The 25,326-nt window shown below is 35.0% G+C and overlaps 1 protein-coding gene across 2 annotated transcripts in view; it reads right to left on the minus strand.

The window, feature by feature from the left end:
* Positions 1-2,007: 2,007 nt before the first annotated feature.
* LOC149557586 (pseudouridine kinase-like) overlaps positions 2,008-25,326 on the minus strand; it is a 155,335-nt gene continuing 132,016 nt past the window's right edge. The window contains exons 9-10 of one of the 2 annotated variants that reach the window (XM_089832224.1): positions 2,563-2,621; positions 2,194-2,377 (exon numbers count right to left, since the gene is read on the minus strand). In XM_089832224.1, coding sequence (XP_089688350.1) covers positions 2,566-2,621 — 56 coding nt within the window. In that variant the 3' untranslated portion in view covers positions 2,194-2,377; positions 2,563-2,565. Of the gene's footprint in view, positions 2,622-25,326 lie in introns of both variants that reach the window. The other variant, XM_089832225.1, reaches the window with a different exon arrangement.

Here is a 25,326-nt window from a genome sequence, read left to right on the forward strand (position 1 = left end):
CAAAATTTCATACATTATGACACATCATAATATCAAGTCAAAACATCCAAATTTCACTTTTAGTCTTTGTAGACAAATGCCGAAAAACCAATTATAAACCATAGACTCCAACATGTGACCTCAAAATCTCATAAAATTCAAAGTGCTACATTTAAATATATGACCAAATTAAATAACATAAAATATCACTTGCTACATTTTTACTCGCTGAACAAATCAACTTTTCATATTAACCTTCATATCAACACCAAGAATATAATTCTAAATCATGACATCACTCTATCTTAACCATCATTTGATATTGAACACAATTAATCCATGGTAAACCATAACAACCACCTAAACATGTCTAATACCCATATCATGAATAAAATCATACCCATCATCACTAGCACAATGGTTCTCACAACTAGGCACAAGGAAGTATGTACACATCTCAATGCATAACACAACCATGATCACCATAAAACAATACATGCACACCACTAGACTATTACAATCCCTTAACACAAAAGAAAATATAAAATTAAGAATCCAAGGATAATGAGTATTAGATGAAACATCCTAAGGGGAAAATGTCAAAACCAGAATTAGAATATCCACCTCAAAAAGCTACAAACATGAAATGAATTCTACTATGCCAAAAGATTGAACATAAATTAGTGGACAACAATAACACTTTTTCTGAATGATGTTGATGAATGGATGATCTAACATATTATATTTGTTTTGAAGGTATCATTGTTCCTTATTTATGTCAAATAGATTTTTAATAGATATGAACCGATGTTTAGAAATTAAAATACATAGTCAGATATATTACATATATTTAACTTCAAAGTTTTTAAGGATGATGTGTACTTATGTGTAAGACATTCATAAATTAGTGGACAACAATAACACTTTTTCTGAATGATGTTGATGAATGGATGATCTAACATATTATATTCGTTTTGAAGGTATCATTGTTCCTTATTTATGTCAAATAGATTTTTAATAGATATGAACCGATGTTTAGAAATTAAAATACATAGTCAGATATATTACATATATTTAACTTCAAAGTTTTTAAGGATGATGTGTACTTATGTGTAAGACATTCACACATACTATAGGTCCTAAATTGTAGGTAGGTGTGTATCTCACACAAGGTCAAATATGAGATTTCTTTCTTACTATCTTGTGATGGTGATAAACAAATATCTATTCATTTACAACTGTAAGTATGTGCTTTTATGAATATTTACTCATTTGCAACTCAAAGAGAGTGTACATTTTCTCAATTATAAACACTTTGTGATTATACATGTGTTTAATAGAATACATTATCAAAATTGCTGCATAAAATCAATAGCAAGTAATGACCATAATGAGATGGAAAGCATCCCAATGGGTTTGTTTAAATTAAATTAAATTAATCTATGTATTTCTTTTAGTTTTATTTTGTTTGAAAAAAGAAGTAGTTTTATCTTGTTTGAGACCATTTGAACGGTTACTTTAGAAATCTCATTTTATTGGTATCTTTTAATATATCCATTCTAAATTTTGAATTATTAATTAAATAAAGGCCTTTTAAATTTGTCCATTCTCTTCTAATTTTCTTATTGATTTTGAAATTACTCTACCTATAAATTATATGATCAAATTTCTTCTATATATGTTGATTTTGTTTTCTGATGTAAATTGAAACAAATCATCTTCAATAATATTGTATGAATGATAATGATAATGGCAGGGTGATCAATTAATAAATTTCTTTATAAAAAAATAGAGATTGTTAATTATTGTATGGATAGGTTGCAATAATGTAGCAGAGTCATGGTGCTTTTTTTGGAATTTTCAAGGCATGTTGTGCGCTACACCTATTCTTAAGCTTAAAATACTTTTTGAATGTTACTTTATTGCCTATTTCAGCAAAACGGTGTCTCTAAAGGTAAATTCTGCAGAACATTACGTATTCAACCACTTAAAAATTGCCATTATATAATAAAATCATAGATTGTATAGTTACACCTACAAAACTGTAAATAAATTGATATTAAGATGGAGACAAATTGACCATGCTTCTACAGAGATATAGCAGTGATTCAAAATTCCTATAATTGCAGTATTTTAGGAAATAAGGAATATTTATTTTGCCCACACAATGTTCCTATAGAATTACTTTGCTTCTGTACAAGAACCAACCAAACATTGTGCAAATTACACCTGAAATTGATATTTGTTGATTCCATCCACCTTTACAACCTTGCTAGACAACAAATATATTCAGTTTAAAATGTTTGATCCAATACTTTTGGAGATCAACATATCTAGTCAACAAACTTCCCAATACAATTGAGAAACATCTTCCTTTGAGGGAACTACAATATTAATCCTTGGAACCATAGCAACCAACACCGTCAGATAAAAAATGACATTTGGCATTTTCACACCATTTAACCAAACCAGTCAGAAGTTAACACAATCTACTATTTTATTGTAGATGTTATTCAGAAAAATTGATGTGTATCGCTAATTAGTTGACAATAACTAGTTCCAAGACTATTAAGTAAACCATACCTCTCAGTTCACAAGGGTATCAATCACTCTTGCCAGGGAGAGTACGGTCTCTGCATCATCTGTACCCAAGATGAGTAGAGTATTAACAAATAATTTTGTTTCTTTTATCCCATTTTCAAGCATCTTCTAAACTAAAAGTCGACTTGGAAGACAAAAAACAAGACTTGAAACATTAAAAGCACAAAAATATATTATCTTTGATATTCAAGTACAATTAAGCACATAGAGAACATTCAAACAAAATAAAGGAATGACCATACAAATCTGAATATCTTCTGCTGCATTTAGTTTTGAAGCACCACCATAGAGATGACATAAAAAAAACTACAATAGAAAAGTTCATTTGAGGATTCGTGTCTCTAACTTGGTCAGCATCTGTCAAAACCTGTCTGCTGTTGGTTGTTACAGTCGGATTGTTATCCTTGCATTCAAGACTTTCTGCTATGTTGTTCATTTATTTCTCTATCAGCTATAAGTAAAGACAAAATATTCTTATAAACATTATTGTATTGTATGAAGAAAGGACCACTCTGCAATTATTTAAGAGGTCATTTACCCATCCAACAAAAACACTAATGAAAGATGCATTTGTAAATATAACTATATGATAAATATACTTCAATAAAGAATCCAAGAAAGTTTGGTTATGAAAACCACTTCAAATATTTTATCCAGTTTTATGCCAAAGTAAGAATTTTACTGAAGCAGGCATTATATTCCATTATGATTAGAGCAATAAAAATTTGACAATTTCTACTTCTTGTTGATGGAGATTCAAATTAGTTGGTAGATCTAGTTATTGATATAATTAGTAAAACTCTGCATAAAACTAGGTAATTTGTCAATAATTGATACTTGTCAGGTCCAACAATCCAATCTGAATCAAATTGAAAATTATTTTTGTTGTACTTGGGCATGAATCTTGAGAAACCAACAAAAGTGTTGGAGTTGATTGGTGACTCCTAAACACCCCCAAAACCCCTACATGACCATAACAGCTTCCACAAGAGAGAATGACAAGAATAGCTTGCATAACAAGGATGCATGAAATGATCGATTAAAAATGAAATATAACGAGATGTCTTTCTTATAAAAATAATGTGAGAGGTAGGATTAGACAAGATGTTGAAATGTCTTAATACTGTGCAATTAGACAACTGCCTCAACAAATTATTAAATGAACTAGGTAACTAGAATTAAATAAAAGTCATATAAATAAGATACAATGCATCTTATCTTAACAACTAGCACTTCTGGAAACAAAACCTAGGGCCGAAGTAAGCTTATGTGAATAAGTGCCCTACTAGAAACTAGTGAAAAAATTAGGTACAAGACTTTATTCACACAAACTCCCACCTTAACAGCAAAATATTATTATAATGGGTCCTAGCTACAAAGCAATGTTAAGTACCCAATTACAAAGAAAACCTATCAAAGAAAAAGAAAAGGAGAAAACCCATTGGGACAAAACTCCTCTCCAAAAAAGAGAGAAGATAGAATGAAAGGACGATGCATGGAGGACTCAATAATATCCCCCAAAGGCTACATCCATCATGAACTTACAATCAATGATCCTTCAATAGGAAGAAAATAGAGAGACTACATACCCCCTCACAATGTATGATATCCTACAAAAATGGTAAGTACTTGAAAACAAAACATATTCCAATGCTCAAAGATAACATTTCACTCCTTGGGGAGAAGATAGAGCAAGTACAAATGTAGGAATGTTTTACATTCTAGATGGGAATTGGTAGGAAGAAAAATATAAATGCACGATGGTATCTTTAAAATATACTCATGTGTTGCCAAGTCCTTGAATGATAAACATAATGATGATGCCACAATCCAATCAAGTACATGCCCAATCATAATTGAAGTTGACAAAAAGGGAACAAATGGACACTTATTTTGAAGAAGCTCCAAAATTCAAATATGAAGTGACAATAGTTGTACCATAGCTATTATCAAATTAGAGAAATAACCCATCAATTCCAGATCTGAAATGTGAGACCCCAAATAAAAAAAGGCAACGCCATGCCTACTGCAACAAATCATCGGAAGTACTCAATGAATCACAAAAGATAAATGAGTGATCTTAGTAGAAGTAGGAGCTGCAGGAGAAGTCTCTAGATCATCAAGTTTTGCTTCATATTCAAAGTCCTCTAAGGCATCATCATCAAAAGAAAAATTGATAACATTATCAAGTACAAAGAGTCAAGTTGACAAAGGATCATATCTTGGTCCAAACAATGTGTGTCATGTCCCCCCTTGTTAGGCACCCTAATTATGATGCCCTCTTCTAAAATAAAGACTTAATAATAATAAATAAATGAATGACTATAATAATATAAATGAGTGTTACCAGCCTCGGACTTGGTCTCGGTAGCCAGACTTGGCAAATTAAATAACCCATGAAATTCAAAAATTAAGGATTTTAAGTTTTTTTAATGCATTATTTAGCCAATTAACATCAAATACACAATAATCATGATTATCAGAGTTGAATCCATCACTCTCGGCCTCAAGCAACCTCACTGGGTCTCCTCATGCTCTAGCATCCTCCACTGCCATTGCCACTGTTAGATCCCAAAACCCCAATACTCTTCCCTCAACTCTTCTTTCTCTATTCTTTGTGTTTGCAAGTGATAGAATGACCTTTTTAGGTCTTACTCATGCTTAACATACCCAATATGTGTGTGTGTGTGTGTGTATTATGTTTTGTCTTTTTTAGATAGTGTTTGTCGGTCGAGTCAAATTGACAAGACTTGACGAGTCAGCCGAGTCCGAGTCCAGAGGTAGTTTGCCTCGTTTTGCTTGGCTCACCTCAGGACTTGTCGAGTCCTATAACATTGATAAAATAAACAATGTCATTATCTAAATAGATAAATAAATAAAATAATTATAATATAATCCATGATCAAGATTGTATAATAATTTACAATATTTTTATTTTGATAGGTAATAGGGCAAAGCCTAGAATAATTTTATTTCATTATTATTTATTGAGATTAATTATTATTATGTGTTAAGTTTGAGCAGATTCGAACCTAGGACCTCCCAGATGAGAGGCTCACAATTTACTGTCGTGTTGTAGGCTCTTGCCTAATAATTAGCAATATATTAAAGATAATAATAAATTATTATTAACAATATAGAATAATGTTAGAATAAATAAATAATAATTCAAATATAAATAAAAAATATATTAATGATAATTATTATAATAAAAGACATTATAGTATAATAAATATGATAAAATTAATTATAAATATAAAGTAGTACATTATTTGTATTGTCTTAATAATTAATCAATATAAATGGAATAATAATATATAAGTCAATGCTCATCCTAACAGGCAATTAATTAAAGGAAACGAGGAACTCATTAAACAAGCCCATTTGATAAATGTTAAGGAGACACATCTATAGAAGCATCACTCCATAAATTGCAACATGTATAAGAGGAAGTAAATGGAACGAAGGGAAGAAAATATAGGATACATTCATCACAAGTGAGAGAAATCTGTCCAAAAATCTACAGGCACAAAAAGGGGCCATTTTACAGGCATAGAAAGGGGACATTAAAAGTGGTATCAGAGTATGTTCCTGCCAGCCTGAGGAAAAAGAAATAAGTGATTAAATCAGCAACCGCGTAAAAAGGGAGAATACGGACAGAAAGCAAAACTGGAGGAACAAACAATAGAGAATGGATACCAAGACTAAATGAGTCTCATCATTTCTTATGTACCATCGGCGACAATATAGAATCAAAAAAATGTCGGTTTAGTGGGTAGGAATTTATGGGAGATAACACTAAGATTGAGACTGATAGCCAATGATACATGTAAGCAGTGACTCAGCAACAGAGGTTGGTATCAATTAAGCATAACAAAGACAACAAATATCTATTGTGCTCAGCTTTATAAATTAAAGCTACAATACTAAGGCATCTCATTTTGAAAATCATCAACCCATATAAACCCAATCAACAACTGAGCAATGTAAAATGGTGGGAAGGGGGAAAAAAATGCATGCTGTACATACTCATATTCTCATAACTAACTCAGCAATATTCTTCCACATACCTTCAGCACTAAAATAACCCTTAGCTGCCAATACATCATGAAAGGAATCATAATTTGGAGATTTTTCTAATGGGGTTATCAGTTGAAGACCCCCTCCAACCAAGCAGTTAAAAATGTGCTAATTCAATCAACACCAACCTAACACAGTAAGCAGACAAACATATACCATCAGCAAGAAGCTTAGTTTACAGAGTAGAGAATACAGAAACCAAAAAAGCATTCCGCTTCAGCATCTGAGACATGGGGAAGGACAGAAAATTCCAATCAAATGTAGGAGCATCAAAGGAGATGTTACTTCACAACGAGATATCAAGATATCTTAAACATGCAACCATGTAAAAAATACTCAAATTCATGAATGCATAACAGAAAGCATTATTTGTTCATTTCATCACTACTCCAACTTTATATTTACAAGTAATACCATTGCTCCAATTGCTGCTGTAATGCCTACTGTCTGAGCCATAGCAGTTTGTTGTCCTTCATTTTCTGTTTTCCCAAACTCGAGTAGAGTTGCTGCATGAAGTTCACTTGGTCTTCCATCCTCATATGCTACTTCAACTTCATGGCTATGTTGCCAATTCGGGTTTGGGGATGGGTTTGGGTACAAATCTGATTCGTGGATTCGTGAATTTTTTTCCATTGTGATTCGTAAGGGGGTGTGTGTGTGTGTGTGTGTGCGTGCGTGCGTGCGTGCATTATATATACAAAAACATAAGAGAAATATACATAATTGTAAAACTAATTCATTTCATAGTATTAGTCTATGATGCTTGATCATTGATCAATGCCAAATGTCAAAGATAAACATTATAATTTCAAATACTTGATCATTGATCTATATTCACAATTCTAAAGAATCCAGCACGAATCGATTCGCAAACCCATATCCGATTCAAACCCAAATCCCATTCGTGGCCTAGATAGGTGAATCCAGTAACATAGCAGTTCATGGTGCACCTGCTCAATTGGAGAATAATTTAGCCGCCTTTACATATTTGAACAGATAATGTTGAATGCACTCTTGCACGTGTCCCAGAAAACTATTTTCATTATAGGATTATCAGCCAGCAACTTGATTCATATCAATAGTAATCAGGAACATTAATAAGATGCACCAGGGCATGCAATTTAGGGCAGCACAAGTCCATGGAAGAAAATAAGCACATTAGCTATGGTGAAATAAGCCACAAATCAGGGCATCATATGGGTGGGAAAAAGAATGTCGAATGGAAAGATAGACAGGATAAAATAAGCAGTGATCATGATAATGAGGAGAATGAATCATAAAGATATGGGAGATGACATTGAATTAAGCAATAACATAGCAGATAAAGGCCTCAATAAGACATTGGGGATAAGGCGATAAAATATGGCATCGGCTAAGAACATTAAACTAAGTACAGATCAAGAATGCCCTTCCAATGGAATGGAATATACATTGAATTAAGGAAACAAGAAAATAAAGAAACAACTAGAATAGTGGACATAAGCACATAGGCTATCAATGGGAATACACCCATCAATAAAGGATATTGAATTGATAAAATGAAACAACGAATCAATGATGGTAATATGATATCGGCAATAAGGGTGAGGATTGTAAATGTTTTCAGGATCTCTGATAGAGATTCTAATTTCTCTAGTTATTGTTGCTTAATAGATAATATCAGAAATGTCTGATATATGAATTTCAGACTTAATGTCTGATGTCTGATTCAACGTATGAAATCAGATTGTATTTCATTTAGTACTGCTCTATATAATAATCAGACGAAGTGTATTGATCAGATTATATTGACTTGAGAGTGTATGATCTCCCGATGTAGGCTGAGTATTGCCAACTGTGATTGATGCTCAGTTCCATCGGCAGATTTGGTATAAGTATTATAATGAGTGAGTACGTGCACCTGTAGGGCCATGACTATGTGACCATGGCCACATAGGGTTATGTCCCTACATGGGTATGTAGATAAGACAACTGAATCAGTTTAATTGATCATTTAGAATTGATCTATAATTTGATTATAATATTGCACTTATATATATATATATGTATATATATCTGAACTTGATATAACAAACATTAGTGTCTTCTCTAATATATAAACGACCATGAATATATGTGTGTGTGTGTGTATAAGAATAGAGACAGTCATATATATAAATACTTCTCCTGAAGCTATATATTTAACACTCCCTCTTAGCAAAGGAAAAGTGAAAATATCAAACAGATCTCATAAACTCTTAAGCAAGATATCAAAGATAATGATATTCATAAAACAACAAATTATCTAACTTTAACACTCTGAAATAACTAAAGTTATGAACACTATCACATGTATTATGATCTCCGACATTCCAGACCAACAACTAAAGTGATTATAATGTGTTTGTTATCAATGACTTATGCCATATCCGGAACAAAAGAAACATAAAATGTCATGATAACAAGCCTATCATTTGTAAGATCATCACCTCACAATGATTACCTTCTGAATATATATGTCTATGAAAAATCGTCACCTTTCATAACATATCTGATGCAACTATTCAATTAGAAGCATAAACACACATAAAAATTGAAACTCAAGTTCAATATTCAAAATTACATTTTGACCATACCAAGTTTTCCTCTGAAGTATTCCAATTTAACCTTGGCAAGAGGTTTGGTAAGAACATCCGTTGTCTGCTCATTTGTACTTATGTAATCTAGTTTGATACCATCTCGATCTACCATATCTCTGATGTAATGATAAGGTATCTCGATATGCTTATCAATTGTGGAAGATTGGATTTTCTAAAAGCTTAATACAACTTTGATTATCGCAGTGGATGATAATTGGCTTCAAAGGTTTCTTAAATAGTCCAACTAGCAACTTTCACAGCCATACTGCTTCTCTGGCTCCCATGGGGGAGGCTATGTATTCTGCTTCAATGGAGCTCAATGCCACTAAAGATTGTTTTCTGCTAAACCTAGAAATTATAGCAGATCCAAGACTGAAATAACATTCTATAGTGCTCTTACGTTCAGTAGAGCTACCTGCCCAATCAAAATCTGAATATCCATGAAGATTGATTTCAACTTGATTATATTTGAGTCCCATACCAACTGTACCTCTTAGATATCGTAAGATATGCTTAGCTGCCATCAGATGTATCTTCTAAGGTTCACACATGAATTGACTTAAGGTATTAGTTACATAACATATATCAGGACGAGTGTTCACCAAGTACATTAGTGACCCGATGATTTGTCTATAGCAAGTAGGATCAGTAGATTCGGATTTGACCCTGTCATTCTTCAATTTATGTAAGTTGGCTTCCATAGGAGTAGTAACTGGTTTACAATCCATCATCCCAAAATTAGTCAAAATATCAACAGTGTATTTTCCTTGATTTAAGAATATGTAGTTCTCCTTTTGCCAGACTTATAGACCTAGGAAGTAATGAATAAGGCCTAAGTCTTTCATATCAAATTCTGTTGTTACTTCCTGTTTGCATTTTGCTATAAGATGTTCTTCACCTATTATCAACATATAATACAAGAATAATCATATCATCTCCATTTATTTTGAAGTATATTTTAGGATCAACTCCATTCTTAGAATACCCTAATTTTGTGAGATAGTTGTCTATTCTTTCATACCATGCCTTGGGTGCCTGTTTAAGGCCATACATTGCTTTGTTTAATTTACACACATGAGAATTTTTGTCATGAGCGATGAATCCTTCCAGTTGCTCAATATATACTTCTTCGATTTCACCATTTAAGAATGTTGTTTTGACATCCATTTGATATATCTTCCACCCTTTGGATGTTGCAATTGCTATGATAGCCCTAACAGATGTGTACCGAGCAACTGGAGCAAAATTTTTTTCATAATCAATTCCTTCCTTCTACAGATCTGGCTTTATATTTTTCAATGTTACCGTTAGGTACATGCTTGATTTTGTATAGCCATTTAGAGGAGACAATTGATTTATGCTTTGGTCTGCGTACAACATCCCACACATCATTTTTTAGTATTGATTGATATTCTTCAATCATTGCATCTTTCCAAGATTTGGTTGATAAGGCTTCTTCGACATTTGAAGGCTTTGTTTTGATAAGTTCAGAAAGTAGTGCTACATAGCATGATTGATTTCTTGATTTCTTGCTTTCTTTGACTACTTCATCAAGTTGTATATGATTCTCTTCTATCATTTTCCTAGCCCAAAGTGGTCTCTTTTTGTTGGATTTTCAGTATATTCTGAATTTGGAATAGGTGTAATATGTTCAATATCATTCTCCCTCTCATTCTGTACTGAATGATCTTCATCTAGTTTAGTAGTAGGTTCTGTATATGATTCATCAATGTTCTTTGAAAGATTGAAGGCAATGTCTTCTTCAAATTTTACATCTCTACAAACTTTGGTGGTTCTTTGACCCGGGACATAGATCATGTAACCTTTGGTTGATTCACTGTATCCGATGAGTATACCCTTTTTTCCAGATAGTTCTAATTTTGTTCTCTTTTCTTTAGGAATATGAATATAAACAGGATACCCAAATATTCTTAGGTGGCTTAAGTCTGGTTTGATACCCGTAAATACTTCTTTAGGAGTTATGTTTTCCAATATTGAGTGAGGACATCTATTTTGAATATAAACTGTAGCCTTAGAAGCTTCAGCCCAAAAGGAGGTATGAAGATTTTGGTTATGCATCATAGCTCTGGCTGATTCAATGATTGATCTATTTTTCTGTTCTGCAACTCCATTCCGTTCAGGATTATATGGTACAAAAAACTCCCTCCTAATCCCAACAATAATGCAAAAATCTTTAAAGATTTCAGAGATATATTCACCTCCATTATTTGATCTTACGATTTTGATTTTTTGTCCAGACTGGTTTTCAACTAAGGCTTTGAATTCTTTGAATTTAGATAATACTTCAATTGATTCCTTTTGTTAAAGAAAGTAGATCCAAGTTCTCCTAGAATAGTCATCTATAAAAATCACATAATAGAGGCATCCATTTAGGGAAGGTACAGACGTAGGACCACATAAATCAGTATGAATAAGTTCAAGTACAAAATTTGATTTGTGTACACTTTTAGGAAAGGATTTCTTTGTGTTTTTGCCTAGGGCACATCCTTTGCAAATGCCTAAATGATTAGGTTTGAGGCTAGGTAACCCTTTTACAATTTTTCCTATCGATGATAATGCACGAAAATGAAGGTGACTTAGTCTTCTATGTCAAATTTCATTTGTGTCTGATGTTTCATGATTTAGAGCTAAATTTTGTTGGTTACAAAGTTTATATAAACTTCCATCTCTAAATCCAATAGATATAGCTTTCTTGATATTTGAATTCTTTGGCCAAGATTGAAATCTGTCATCTTGGAAGGTGATTCTATACCCTTGATCAGCAAGACCGGAGATAGAGACCAAATTTTCTTTTTATACCAAGTACAAATAAAACATTCTTAAGTTGGAGAGTAATACCTGAATTTAGTTGAATTAAACATGATCCAATATCTTTAACCGGGTGTGTAGAGTTGTCTCCAATGATTACTTCTTCAGAGGAGTATTCTTTGAAGCTTTCAAATTCATCTCTAAAGCCTATAATATGACGTGATGCTCCATTGATCCAAGTATTTTTGTTGGAGTTTAATTCACTTGAGAGTGCTAGATAAAATGCAAAGTTTTCTTCTTTTTCATCTTTTTCTTCTTTGATTTCTGCTAGAGTTTCTTGAATTTTCTTTCGTTCAGGACAAAAGTTGAGTGTGGCCAAATTTGTCACATTTAATACATTGTACTTGTGACCAATCTCGTTTCTTGTATGATTTGTTGAATTCCTTCCTATTTCATTTGAATTTACCTTTCTTTTCTTTATTGTTGGTATGAGCTTGAAGAGCTTGAATGTCTCCCTCTTGAATATGTCAATTCCTCTGGAACCAATCTTGATTCTTTTTGAGTGCATTCATTTTTGAGTAGTTCAAATTTAGGAAGATCAGGTCGAGAGCTTAGACCATGAATAAAAGTTTCCCAAGATAGTAGAAGTCCTTTTAAGGCTATGATGCTAAGTTCTTTGTCATCTACTTGACTTCCAATTGTCGCAAGTTGATCTTTTAACTTAGAGATTCTTAGGAACTAAGACGTAATTAACTCTTCATTGTTCATTTTTATCTATAGAAGATCTTGCTTCAATGTTAGCAATCTACTAGTGTTGTTAATTTCGAAAGTATTCTTAATTGTAGAAAACATCTCAAAAGCAGTTTTAAGACTAGATATAGAGGGAACAATATGATCCTTCACAAAGTCCATAATAATCTTCATGGCTTTGTTGTTGTACCTCTTCTGTGTTGTTTTATCTGGATCTATTAAAGCATGTAGCTTCGGTCTGATAATAACTGTGATATGCACAATTGAAACCGATGATATATATATATATTTTCTGAGATAATTTAAGGCATGATCGAAACTTATTTCTGATTCTTTTGATATTTAGATCACTATTGATCTATACTTTGTATTGGGCTGCAGATCTTAATGTTTGATAATACATTGTTAGATCTGTGTTAAATCTGTAACTAATTGGGAATGATTAGTTAAAACCAAACAAGTGTGAGAATGAATGTTCATGTCTCCATTTGGAGACATGACCATCACCCCCGCACCTTTTCACATGTAATGTCCCCTTTTTAGCATTCATAGCATGATGTTGTCGTTAGCCTATTTCCCCACGGTCCCATAGGCTAACCAAGACATTAAAGGGGCTTAGAGGCCATTTGGCCTAGATAGTTTCAGTTGCAGGTCTTTCTGAGGGGTTTTGAGGCAACTTTGGGCATACTTACTATTTATAGTAAGTCATCTTGGGCATGGGTGGACATCCAGTGGCAGCGGTATGTCGATGGTAATTGTTTAAAATCGGCAAAAGGACTTGTTTATCATTGATAAGATTTGTTTTGCATTGATAAAACTATTTTATAAAGTTAAATTTAAATATTTAACTTTATTAATGTATAGACTATAGTTTGTGAGAAATATTAAAATTAAAAGAGTCCCCTTTATTTTATAACACATTGGAGACATAAGTTACATAAGGGGAGTTATGTTTTATCCCACATTGAAAAAACGAAGGATGGAGCTCTTGTGAGAACACTATAAAAGAAATGGAAGAGCTTCTTTTAAGCATGGTTGGAAATATCAAAGAAATTGGAGAATTTTCTGGAGGTTATGTCTCAATAGTTTGAAAGACGAAATCCCTTCAAGCTAAAAATCTTGACGCCATTGAAAAATATGGTCTTGAGATTCAACAAGGTAGCAAGCGAAAAAAGCGGAACCAAAAAAGCAGGCGGAAAAGCGAAATCGAAAAAGCAAGCGAAAAAAGTGGAATCGAAAAAGCAAGCGGAAAAAGCGGAACCGAAAAAGCAGGCGGAAAAAGAGGAATCGAAAAAGCAAGCAAAAAAAGCAGAATCGGAAAAGCAAGCGGAAAAAGCGGAACCGTAAAAGCAGTTCAAAAAAGTAAAGCAGAAGTGGCAGCATTGAAGGAAAATTATTACAGCCATCTACAACCAGGTTCCTTTGTTAGTATTGTATTTTTTAGGGTATTATAAGTTTCAGCTGTAAGTGTGCATTATACCAGCATTGTCATTTTGTAATTCATGTAAATGCCAAAGTCTTGGCCATATTTCATGAGCATTGTATTAGAAATTTGATTGCAATCAAAAAGATAATAGTTGCTGGTGTCATTTAAGCAATTCAATCTCATTATTTATCAGCTAGATAGTTTGCATACCAACTGTTTGCAAAAATGCCAGTTGGCTGTAGGTGTTCTTTTCTCATGCTTAGATCATAATATATGCACTGAATATTGTCAAAATTAGGAGCACACTCATGTTAGGTCATTGTGTAGTCCATTTTCAGTCTTCTAGCACAAGTTTCTCATTGATGCAAATTGAAAAGAAGTCATTTAAAGCGAGCTGAAATACTATATCAGTCATATGTCTCTTGCATGTGAATTGTTTGACAAAATTCTTTGAGCCTTCAATCAACATCTTTGAAAGCAGATTTGAGGAGGGTTATTACAATGGTATCAGAGCTTGCTTGCAAAGTGTTTGACGAAATGTCAAACAACTGAAGTATAAAGATTTTTGGTGTTTGAAGAAGTTATAACCTGTTGGGGTTATTACAGTGGTATCAGAGCTATAAGTCCTGCCATCCTGTGGAGGTCTTATAGGGAATTTGGAATAGCCAGATAGAGAGAAAAATGTTTGACAAAATGAATGCCGATCCAGATCAAGGAAAGGAAAGATTCTTACAATTATTAGACACCTTAGCACAGGGACAGCGATCAGCAGAGCAAAGAGCACAAGAACAGAGTCAAAGATTTGAGCTTATGATGCAGATGATGGCTTGTCAAATGGGGTTGAATGGTAATGTGGGTGGAGGAAATAATCAGAATGGTAATAACCAGAGTGGTAATAATCAAGATGGGACACATAATGGATGCGAACAAGTTGGGAACAATTTCGGTCGTGCACCCCAGCAAACTAGGACAGTTAGTTCGAGACCCATTATTCCCACATTTCCTCCTAAAGCTCCAGAGCAGCCCGTACCAGAGCCCCAGATCATTGATATACAGGACCAGTTGAGGAGAGATTGGGAAGCCGGAGGTCCAAATTTTATTGCTGCAATCACCTTTAGGGAGTATATAGATGTGCGGATGAAGCATATGCCATGTAGACATGACAGGAACCAGAGCTATGAGCTACGAAAGAAAGTAGGGAAACTTCAGTTAACATATTATGATGGCTCGGGGAAGTCTACAGCAAGAGCTTGGGTTCAAAAGCTTGACACATACTTACAATTGAACCTTATGCCTGAGGAAGAAGCTATTAAGTATACAACAATTCACCTGGATGAGTTAGCACACAAGTGGTGGCATCATGTTATGGTCACTATGGGTCATGCACACATTACCTCATATGTGGAGTTTACGGAGAGACTGATTGAACACTTTGATAGGCCTAAGGATCATACTTTCCCTATGACCGGCGGAAACTTGTATGAGGAGTTTAACAGACATGCAAATTCAATACAGGGAGACTTCAGCACATCTTCAGGTAATGGTTTATCTGCATCATCTTCACAGGCAGAAGGGGTTTCAGATGTTGTGCAGGTTGAGCCAGTTGCATCAAAAGGTGATATCATAGGCACACCGGATTGCATGATTGACACAGATAGTGATTCCAGTATAGTTGGGATGGATGAAGTTACAGCAGTTGAGGATACTATCATGTTTGAGGATAGTACAGTTGATCAGAAAGTGAGCATTCAGGACTTTGCAGAAAATGAGTATCAAGCACAGTTGGATGCTTCTTCACATGAGATAGAGGCTAGTAGCTCTTCACTTGGTTTGGCAAGCCAGCTGAAGACAAGGGACAAGGATATTGTCACGGCTTTATCTCATCATGACAGGATACATGGATTGATTGAGAATCACATTTGGATGATTCGACTGCAAGAGAGACAAAAAGGAGTCACAACAGGTTCTTCTTGTGATGACTTACAACAGATCAAGGAAGATGCAGTGAAGGAGGAGAAGGAGGTTGACCGGCTTTTTCATGACTTGGAGGATACTCGAAATTCCTTGGTGTGTGCTCAGTTGGCTCTCCAAGATTCTGAGAGACACGTGGACGAGCTTTGTCTTGAGGTGAGTTCAGTTCGAAAGTTAGCGCGTATAGCAGGGACTCAGTTTTCTTTTATAGTCGTGTCACATGATGATGATATGAGTATGTCTCACATTCACACTCCGGATTCAAAGATTGTAGACAGGTTCGTGAAGTCAGTTGGTATTGTTCACATTACTCAGGTGAGAAGTTTACTTAAATTGCCAGTTGGTTTCCGTTCATGGATTAGATGTTGGGATCCTTATCTTAGTACTTGGGATCATTTTGACCAGAGATATCTATCATTCCTTGGTAGTAGTATCTATTGCATCATCATGGACTTGATTAGTAGTTTGCAAGGTGTAGTTCTCATCTATGCCAGCAACTTGTTTGATGCTGGAATTAGTTTTTACACACCTATGTTGGGCATTGTTCATATATCCAGTCGACCATTCTTGTTGGAATGGGTTGATGATCTCTCAGATATGACAGAGTTTACAAAAGAGTCCCAGGATCTGAGTATTACAGATGATAGCTATTCCGAGGTTACTCCTTTGGACAGTGTACCAGGGATAGAGTATAGGAGTTCGACCAGTCGGCACAATCATGTGTCTAGTCAGCTGAGAGTTGGCAAGCGAGACATTTCTATCGCTTACGAGCATTTCGATGCTGCTCGTCAGTTGTTAGCAGTTTATGGATGAGTTTCTACTAGTGATGAGCAGGGAGGCAATTATCTTTCCTTGACAGAGATCCACTCTTTATGGGAGGCTATCCGGATTCTGAGACAAAATTATATGCAGTTGGTAGCCAATAGAGATTATCTTATGGAGTGGGGGAGTACAGCATACGATGCATTATTGGCCAAGGAAGATGAGGTGAGTGAGCTTACTCAGCAGCTCGAGGTGACTTCTGAGATTCTTGAGAGTACACAATTGGCTTTCGAAGAGTCACAGTTTCATTTGGCTAAGGTGACCATGGAGTTAGAGCGACTTCAGTCTTTACCAGATTCTGTACAATCACAGACCATGGTGTCTGGTGATCCGTGGATGTCCATGGTTGAGGTTGATAGAGGTAGTGGAGATGAGGATATATCTATCCACAACACTACTATTGGCATATTTGGTCCATTTCCACTAGAGGCAGGTTCAACTGAGTTGGGCGCTGCAGCTAAGCATTGTGATATGTTTGACTTGGAGGGCACAAAGACTAGTGATGTTGTTGATTCTGCACTCTTGGCTATATCATCCTCTGACTTAGCTGATGATCAGTCACAGTTGGTCATATCACGTTTGCAGGATGAGTCTTTGACTGAGATTGGTTCTTTTTACCGGCATTATACTAAAGGATATGTTCATCAGTTTGCTTTTGATCCATGTGTTGAGGAGTTGATGGCGGACAGGTTTGGACTGGGCTCTCATTTTTGCTATCTACCGTGTAATGACTATTCACCATCAGGAGTGCATGGGTGTTATGGTTATGAGACAGTGGTCGATAATCTGCAGAGTTGTGTTAACTGCAGCAGATGTACAGTGTGTGAATTCTCTGTATTTGGTGCAGTTTCATGTGGGAGTGGTCACTATTGTAGTAGAGTTGGAGTGTGCATTCCACATAACACGGTGGGTTGTGTGGATGGTGTTTATTATGTTGACAGTTTGGGTGATCTACTCTACTTGGGGTCTAATATTTTGAGAGTTTGTGCCTCGTGGGTTCCTGACTGTGGCAGTAGTGGATTTGGAGTTCAGTTGCACCGTGATTCACGATTCATTTATGGATTCCTCTTGGTTAATTTTCACAAGTTGTTGCAAGAGCCTATGTTGACTGACAGCAATATAGTTCATGACTACATTTGGGATCCAAGTGGATTGATTGGGTTGTTGTTCGGCCATTGCTTGGGGAAAAGCAATTTTGGGAAGGGCGGATTGTAATGTCCCATTTTTAGCATTCATAGCATGATGTTGTCGTTAGCCTATTTCCCCACGGTCCCGTAGGCTAACCAGGACATTAAAGGGGCTTAGAGGCCATTTGGCCAAGATAGTTTCAGTTGCACGTCTTTCTGAGGGGTTTTGAGGCAACTTTGGGCATACTTACTATTTATAGTAAGTCATCTTGGGCATGGGTGGACATCCAGTGGCAACGGTATGTCAATGGTAATTGTTTAAAATCGACAAGAAGACTTGTTTATCATTGATAAGATTTGTTTTGCATTGATAAAGCTATTTTATAAAGTTAAATTTAAATATTTAACTTTATTAATGTATAGACTATAGTTTGTGAGAAATATTAAAATTAAAAGAGTCCCTTTTATTTTATAACACATTGGAGACATAAGTTACATAAGGGGAGTTATGTTTTATCCCACATTGAGAAAACGAAGGATGGAGCTCTTGTGAGAACACTATAAAAGAAATGGAAGAGCTTCTTTTAAGCATGGTTGGAAATATCAAAGAAATTGGAGAATTTTCTGGAGGTTGTCTCAATAGTTTGAAGGACGAAATCCCTTCAAGCTGAAAATCTTGACGCCATTGAAAGATATGGTCTTGAGATTCAACAGGGTAGCAATCGAAAAAGCAAGCGGAAAAAGCGGAACCAAAAAAGCAGGCGGAAAAAGCAGAATCGAAAAAGCAAGCGGAAAAAGCGGAATCGAAAAAGCAAGCGGAAAAAGCGGAACCGAAAAAGCAAGCGGAAAAAGCGGAATCGAAAAAGCAAGCGAAAAAAGCAGAATCGAAAAAGCAAGTGGAAAAAGCGGAACCGTAAAAGCAGGCCGAAAAAGCAGTTCGAAAAAGTAAAGCAGAAGTGGCAGCATTGAAGAAAAATTATTACAGCCATCTACAACCAGGTTCCTTTGTTAGTATTGTATTTTTTAGGGTATTATAAGTTTCAGCTGTAAATGTGCATTATACCAGCATTGTCATTTTGTAATTCATGTAAATGCCAAAGTCTTGGCCATATTTCATGAGCATTGTATTAGAAATTTGATTGCAATCAAAAAGATAATAGTTGTTGGTGTCATTTAAGCAATTCAATCTCATTATTTATCAGCTAGATAGTTTGCATACCAACTGTTTGCAAAAATGCCAGTTGGCTGTAGGTGTTCTTTTCTCATGCTTAGATCATAATATATGCACTGAATATTGTCAAAATTAGGAGCACACTCATGTTAAGTCATTGTGTAGTCCATTTTTAGTCTTCTCGCACAAGTTTCTCATTGATGCAAATTGAAAAGAAGCCATTTAAAGCGAGCTGAAATACTATATCAGTCATATGTCTCTTGCATGTGAATTGTTTGACAAAATTCTTTGAGCCTTCAATCAGCATCTTTGAGAGTAGATTTGAAGAGGGTTATTACAGTGGTATCAGAGCTTGCTTGCAAAGTGTTTGACGAAATGTCAAACAACTGAAGTATAAAGATTTTTGGTGTTTGAAGAAGTTATAACCTGTTCGGGTTATTACATCACATGATATGTATACTTGATCCACCGGACTAAACAAGGCATCGAAATCAATTAATGCAAGCACATCAAAGGACCGAAGGACATTTTGAGTTCAATAATATTGTTTTATCTCTGTTATTTCTGCACTAACTTCTATTATTTGTGATCAATGACGGCTTCTGGTTAAATTGGGTAAGACTCGAGTTATGATCTTTAATTATTTAAAGAATTCTCATCTTCACTTCTTTTTTCAGGGTCAGGAGATTGAGATCACTTCATCCTATACATATCTAGGGGTTAAGTTTTCCGGACCATGATTCGATATGAAACCAGCTATTCAGCCCAGAGTTAATAAGGGTATGGTTTCTCATGCTTTGCTTGAAAAACGGTGTTTCAGACATCACTTCCAGGATACCTCGTCCAAGTTATCTCTCTTGGACTCTCTTGTGTGGTTGACTGTTCTTTATGGGTTTGTGGTTTGGGGCCCATCTCTTCTTGTTTTTGATTGGGCCTCAATCAAGCGGGTTCAAACTTCATTTTTGAAGTGCATCATTAGATGTCACAAGTTACACTCCTCATAGTGTCATTCTTGCTAAGTTCAGTGCTCATCCTTTCAATCTCATGGCCATTTTTTATTTGATTTGGTTCCTCCATCCCCTACGTGGTTTTGTGGATCATGCTAGTAATTGTGATCAGTACTCCTATTTGGCTTATTGTTCGTCTATTTCTACTGCGAATGCAGAGTTTGGTTCTCGCGCACACTACTGGTATGCATAGGCCTCTTCTTTGCTAGGTTCGATTGGGATTGACATTGACCACCTCCCCCCTTTTCAGTTCTCGCTGGATGCCCCGGCTCATCTTCTACCCTCTTGATAGGAGTTGAATGAGCATGTCAGACTTGACATTTATAGACAGTACATTGCCACTACCTAGGTTAACCCTTCTAATGGGTTACGCCCGTGGATGTCCTTTTATGTAGAGCACTTTTTGAAGATTTCTAATGGGATTATTGTTCGTTCTAGCTACCTTTCCCAGCGGTGGTCTCATGCGCTACGTATCTCTTTGGGATCTTTCAAAGTTGGTTCTCACCATCTTCGGGTTCAGACTGACCATCATATTGACACTAGAGAGCGCATCTGTAAGCTCTGTACTTTTGGTGAGGTGGAAACTGAAGCTCACTTCATTTTTCATTGCCCTATATATCATGAGATTAGAGGGAGATTTTTTTGTCTGTTCAAGGAGTGCTTCTCTCTCTATGATTTTTGTAGCTACTATGATCAGCGATGTCGTGCACTTTTATCTTCGAGAGGCCACTATGCTCCGTGATAGCACAAACTAGTCACTGCTTCCACACCGGCACTCATCTACTCAGCTCATTATTGCCTTCTTCACACCATTATCTCCTTTGCGTGGTGTGAAAATAGATGTGTCAGATCCTGTACCGGCTATTTGCACCAGCGACACTCCTCTGCAAGTGGCCAATGACAGAACAGGGCCTCTACACATCGGCAAACATATCATTCAGTGACTGATTTCTTTTCGCTTAGAAAGGACTCCTAGTCTCTCTTGACCTTCTCTTTGTCTCTTTGTTTGCTTTTTCTGGTTGTTTGATTTATTTTCGAACACCCTTGTGTGCTCTTGCTGCTGTCAGCCTCATTGTTGTAATCTTTCAATCCCATAGACCTTTTGTTGGTCTTTGTTGGACATTAATATCATTATTTTATCTTATATTATCTTATCTGCAAAATCTGGAAGCGAATCAGTCCATTGACATTAGTGTCCATACCTGCAACAAAATTGTGCATCACTCTGCCATCAAATGAAAATCTGGTAAGAAACTTTACACGATCATTTTCTGGTATTGGTTTATTTGACTCTATGTATTCTTCTAACTCCATCTCTCGTAACAATCATAACTCAAATTTTCCATGATGGAAAATTTGATGTTCCTTCAAGTCTATCCTCCAACCTTACATGATTCACCATTTTGAATTTGAGAGTATTTTAAAAATCTGATATTGATAATTCTGAGATTAATAATTCTGAGATTGAGATTCTCTATTAGAATGGCTTTGATACAATGTAAATGTTTTCAAGATCTCTAATAGAGATTCTAATTTCTCTAGTTATTGTTGCTTAATAAATAATATCAGAAATGTCTGATATACGAATTTCAAACTGAATGTCTGATGTCTGATTCAACGTATGAGATCAGACTGTATTTGATTTAGTACTGCTCTATATGATAATCAGACGAAGCGTATTGATCAGATTATATTGACTTGAGACTTTGTGATCTCCCAATGTAGACTAAGTATTGTCGACTGTGATTGATTCTCAAATCCATCGGCAGATTTGGTATAAGTATTATAATGAATGAGTACATGCCCCCATAGGGCCATGAATCTACATGGCCAATGGCTACGTAGGGTCATGTCCCTACATGGGTATGTAGATAAGACAAACCGAATCAGTTTAATCAATCATTTAGAATCAATCTATAATTTGATTATAATATTGCACTTATATATATATATATATATATCAGAATACACAATCATATATCTGAACTTGATATAACAAACATTAGTGACTTCTCTAATATATAAACAACCATGAATATATATATATATATATATATATATATATATATATATATATATATATACACACACAGATATGTGTGTGTATGTGTGTGTGTGTAAGAATAGAGACAGTCATATACAGAAATAAGCTATATATTTAACAGCCAATTACCATAAAGTATTAATTGGAAGAATACATACAAAGAGCATCGAATAAAACAGCCAAAGTAGTGATTTAGAGATAAGTATGTGAATTGTCATTATTATGAAATATGTAGATTACCATTATTAAATTATGAGATCATATTAGGAAATGCTTTGCCTCTCATATATGGAGTAATTATCATATATGTCATCTATTTATAAAATGTGATATTTGAACATATATATTATCTCTTTCAAGAACTTGTATATTTGTGGTTGAACATAATGTGTCGGAAAACCAGTCTTACTCCACTACTAGGGTACGTCGGGACGAGTTTCCAGGCCGCGGGGAAAATGGGCCTCATTTTCGAGACGGCTAGGGGACAGAAGTAAGGGGAAGACGAGGCATGGAGGGGTGTTGTATGGTATACAGAGAACTTGAAATGCTAGTTATGAAATATGTTTCAGTAGCACATAGAAAATTAAAATAATTGAACATAACAAAATTGCAACATGAGCTAGAACTATTGAACATTCAACCTAGTAAGATATTGCATACCCAATAGTAACATTCAAAAATCAAAATTCAAATAGAAATTCAAGTAACCATCCCAGTGGCGGCATGGTTATGAAATGGCAGAGGTGGGGGTACTTGGGTACTCAAGCACCCAGTGCAAGGACATCTAGAGGACAGGTACTTTGAAGTTTGGAATGGGGGTGTGAGTCCCCATGTTACACTGTGGAAAACAGACTTTGTATAGTTAAATATGTTTGAATCTTTAAACATTAGTACAAATATAATCTTTTCTAAACCCATAAGATCATTATCTCATGAGGTAAGGTAAGGTCTACAGTGGAGTGGATTGGGCTACATCATACAAAGGTACTGCGTAAGGCTTGGAGTGGAATGAACATAGGTTACACCATACAAAGGCACTATCGTGAGAGTAGTGATCCTCGGAAAAAAGTGACGGCAATATAAGGGAACAACGAGGCCAGCTAGGTACATCACTCCAAGAGATATGGGGCCAAGGGAGGTAGAGTATCTGCCCTTGGGGCTACAATCGGTCAATAGGGTACCTTATTGTAGTCTTTCCTCCAAACCTAGAAGGAACCTAAGTAGACCACCTTGATGGATGCCTAACACCTGCCATCAAGGTTAAGAGGGCCAAAGTTCCTCTCTTGGGCTTAGGTTGGACAAACTAAAGAGGGATAAGATGACCATCTAAGTAGGACCACCTTGGTGGATGCCTAATACTTGACACCAAGGCCAAGTGGGCCAAAGTTTCGTCCTTGGGATTAGCTTGGGATGAGGCATAAATATGGATGCAAAACAAACATCTTGCTAAGTAGGTCACCTCGTGTGGATGCCTGAGGCCATCCACCGAGGCCAAGGGGGCCAAGGTTCTCTTGGGCCTAGTATGAAATTAGCTTGAATTGATTTATCATGACTCATTTTTTCTTTGAAACTTATATGTACATGTATATACTGATGATCATTTATGATTGCAAGATTCATAATCAAAAGCATAATGGAGTAAATCTCTTGACCCTTGCTCATTACAAATTATTAAATTGTAAATTTTTAATCAAGAACATGTGTATTTTGTGTCTACATTGTGTATTCTTCATGTCTACATCATGTATGTTTTGTGTCTTCATGCATTCATATGTTTGCCTCATGTCTACTTTGTGTCTTCATACATTAATGTGTATACCTCATGTATGCTCTGTGTCTTCATGCATCCAAGTGTATACTTCAAATTTTCATTTGATTCTCTATATATTGTCATTGCATGAGGACAAGCAATTTTGGGAGAGGACTGTCATGTCTCCCTTGTTAGGCACCCTAATTATGACACCCTCTTCTAAAATAAAGACAATAATATTAAATAAAAAAATGAATGAATGATATAATAGTAATATAAATAAACAATGTCATTATCTAAATACATAAATAATAAAAATAATTATAAGATAATCCATAATTAAGATTATATAATAATAAACAATATATTAAAGATAATAATAAATTATTATTAACAATATATAATAATGCTAAAATAAATAAATAATAATTCAAATATATATATATATATATATATTAATGATAACTATTATAGTAAAATGACATTATTATACAATAAATATGATATAATTTATTATAAATATAAATAAGTACATTATTAATATAATCTTAATAATCAATTAATACAAATGGAATAATAATATACAAGTCAATACTTATCCTACTAGGCAGTTAATTAAAGGAAATGGGGAAATCATTAAACAAGCCCATTTGATAAAAGTTAAGGAGACACGTTCATAGAAGCATCACTCCATAAATTGCAACATGTATAAGAGGAAGCAAATGGAAGAAAGGGAAGAAAATATAGGATATATTCAGCACAAATGAGAGAAATCTGTCCCAAAATTACAGGCATAAAAGGGGCGCCATTACAAGTTACTAGTATAAATAAGAGACATTATAGTGGGGCACCTAATTCCTAAATCTGATTATACGTCTCTTTGAAGATTCTTGCACTGAAATTACAACCAATCAATCCTATCATATGATCATGCTTATTTATAATCCCAAACTGATTCCTTCCATATTTTCTCTAGCTTAGGGATGAGTCCATAAAGATGGGGCAAAAGATTAACCCACCTACAGTGTGTTATGATACCTTTTTGTGAAAGACTAATAATTACCCTTAGTCAAAGGGATTATAGAAGGATGATTTACATAGTCTATGATTACAGCAATGATACACTTCTCCAATGATAGAATCAAAGATCAGTGCATGCAATATAGCTGAAATGAAGTAATTATATCAGAAAAACACCTTCTCAACTATGA

The sequence above is a fragment of the Cupressus sempervirens genome, chromosome 5 (assembly GCF_028749045.1).
Source record: "Cupressus sempervirens isolate cs-2001-9-10 chromosome 5, ASM2874904v1, whole genome shotgun sequence".
In the NCBI taxonomy this organism is placed as follows: Eukaryota; Viridiplantae; Streptophyta; class Pinopsida; order Cupressales; family Cupressaceae; genus Cupressus; species Cupressus sempervirens.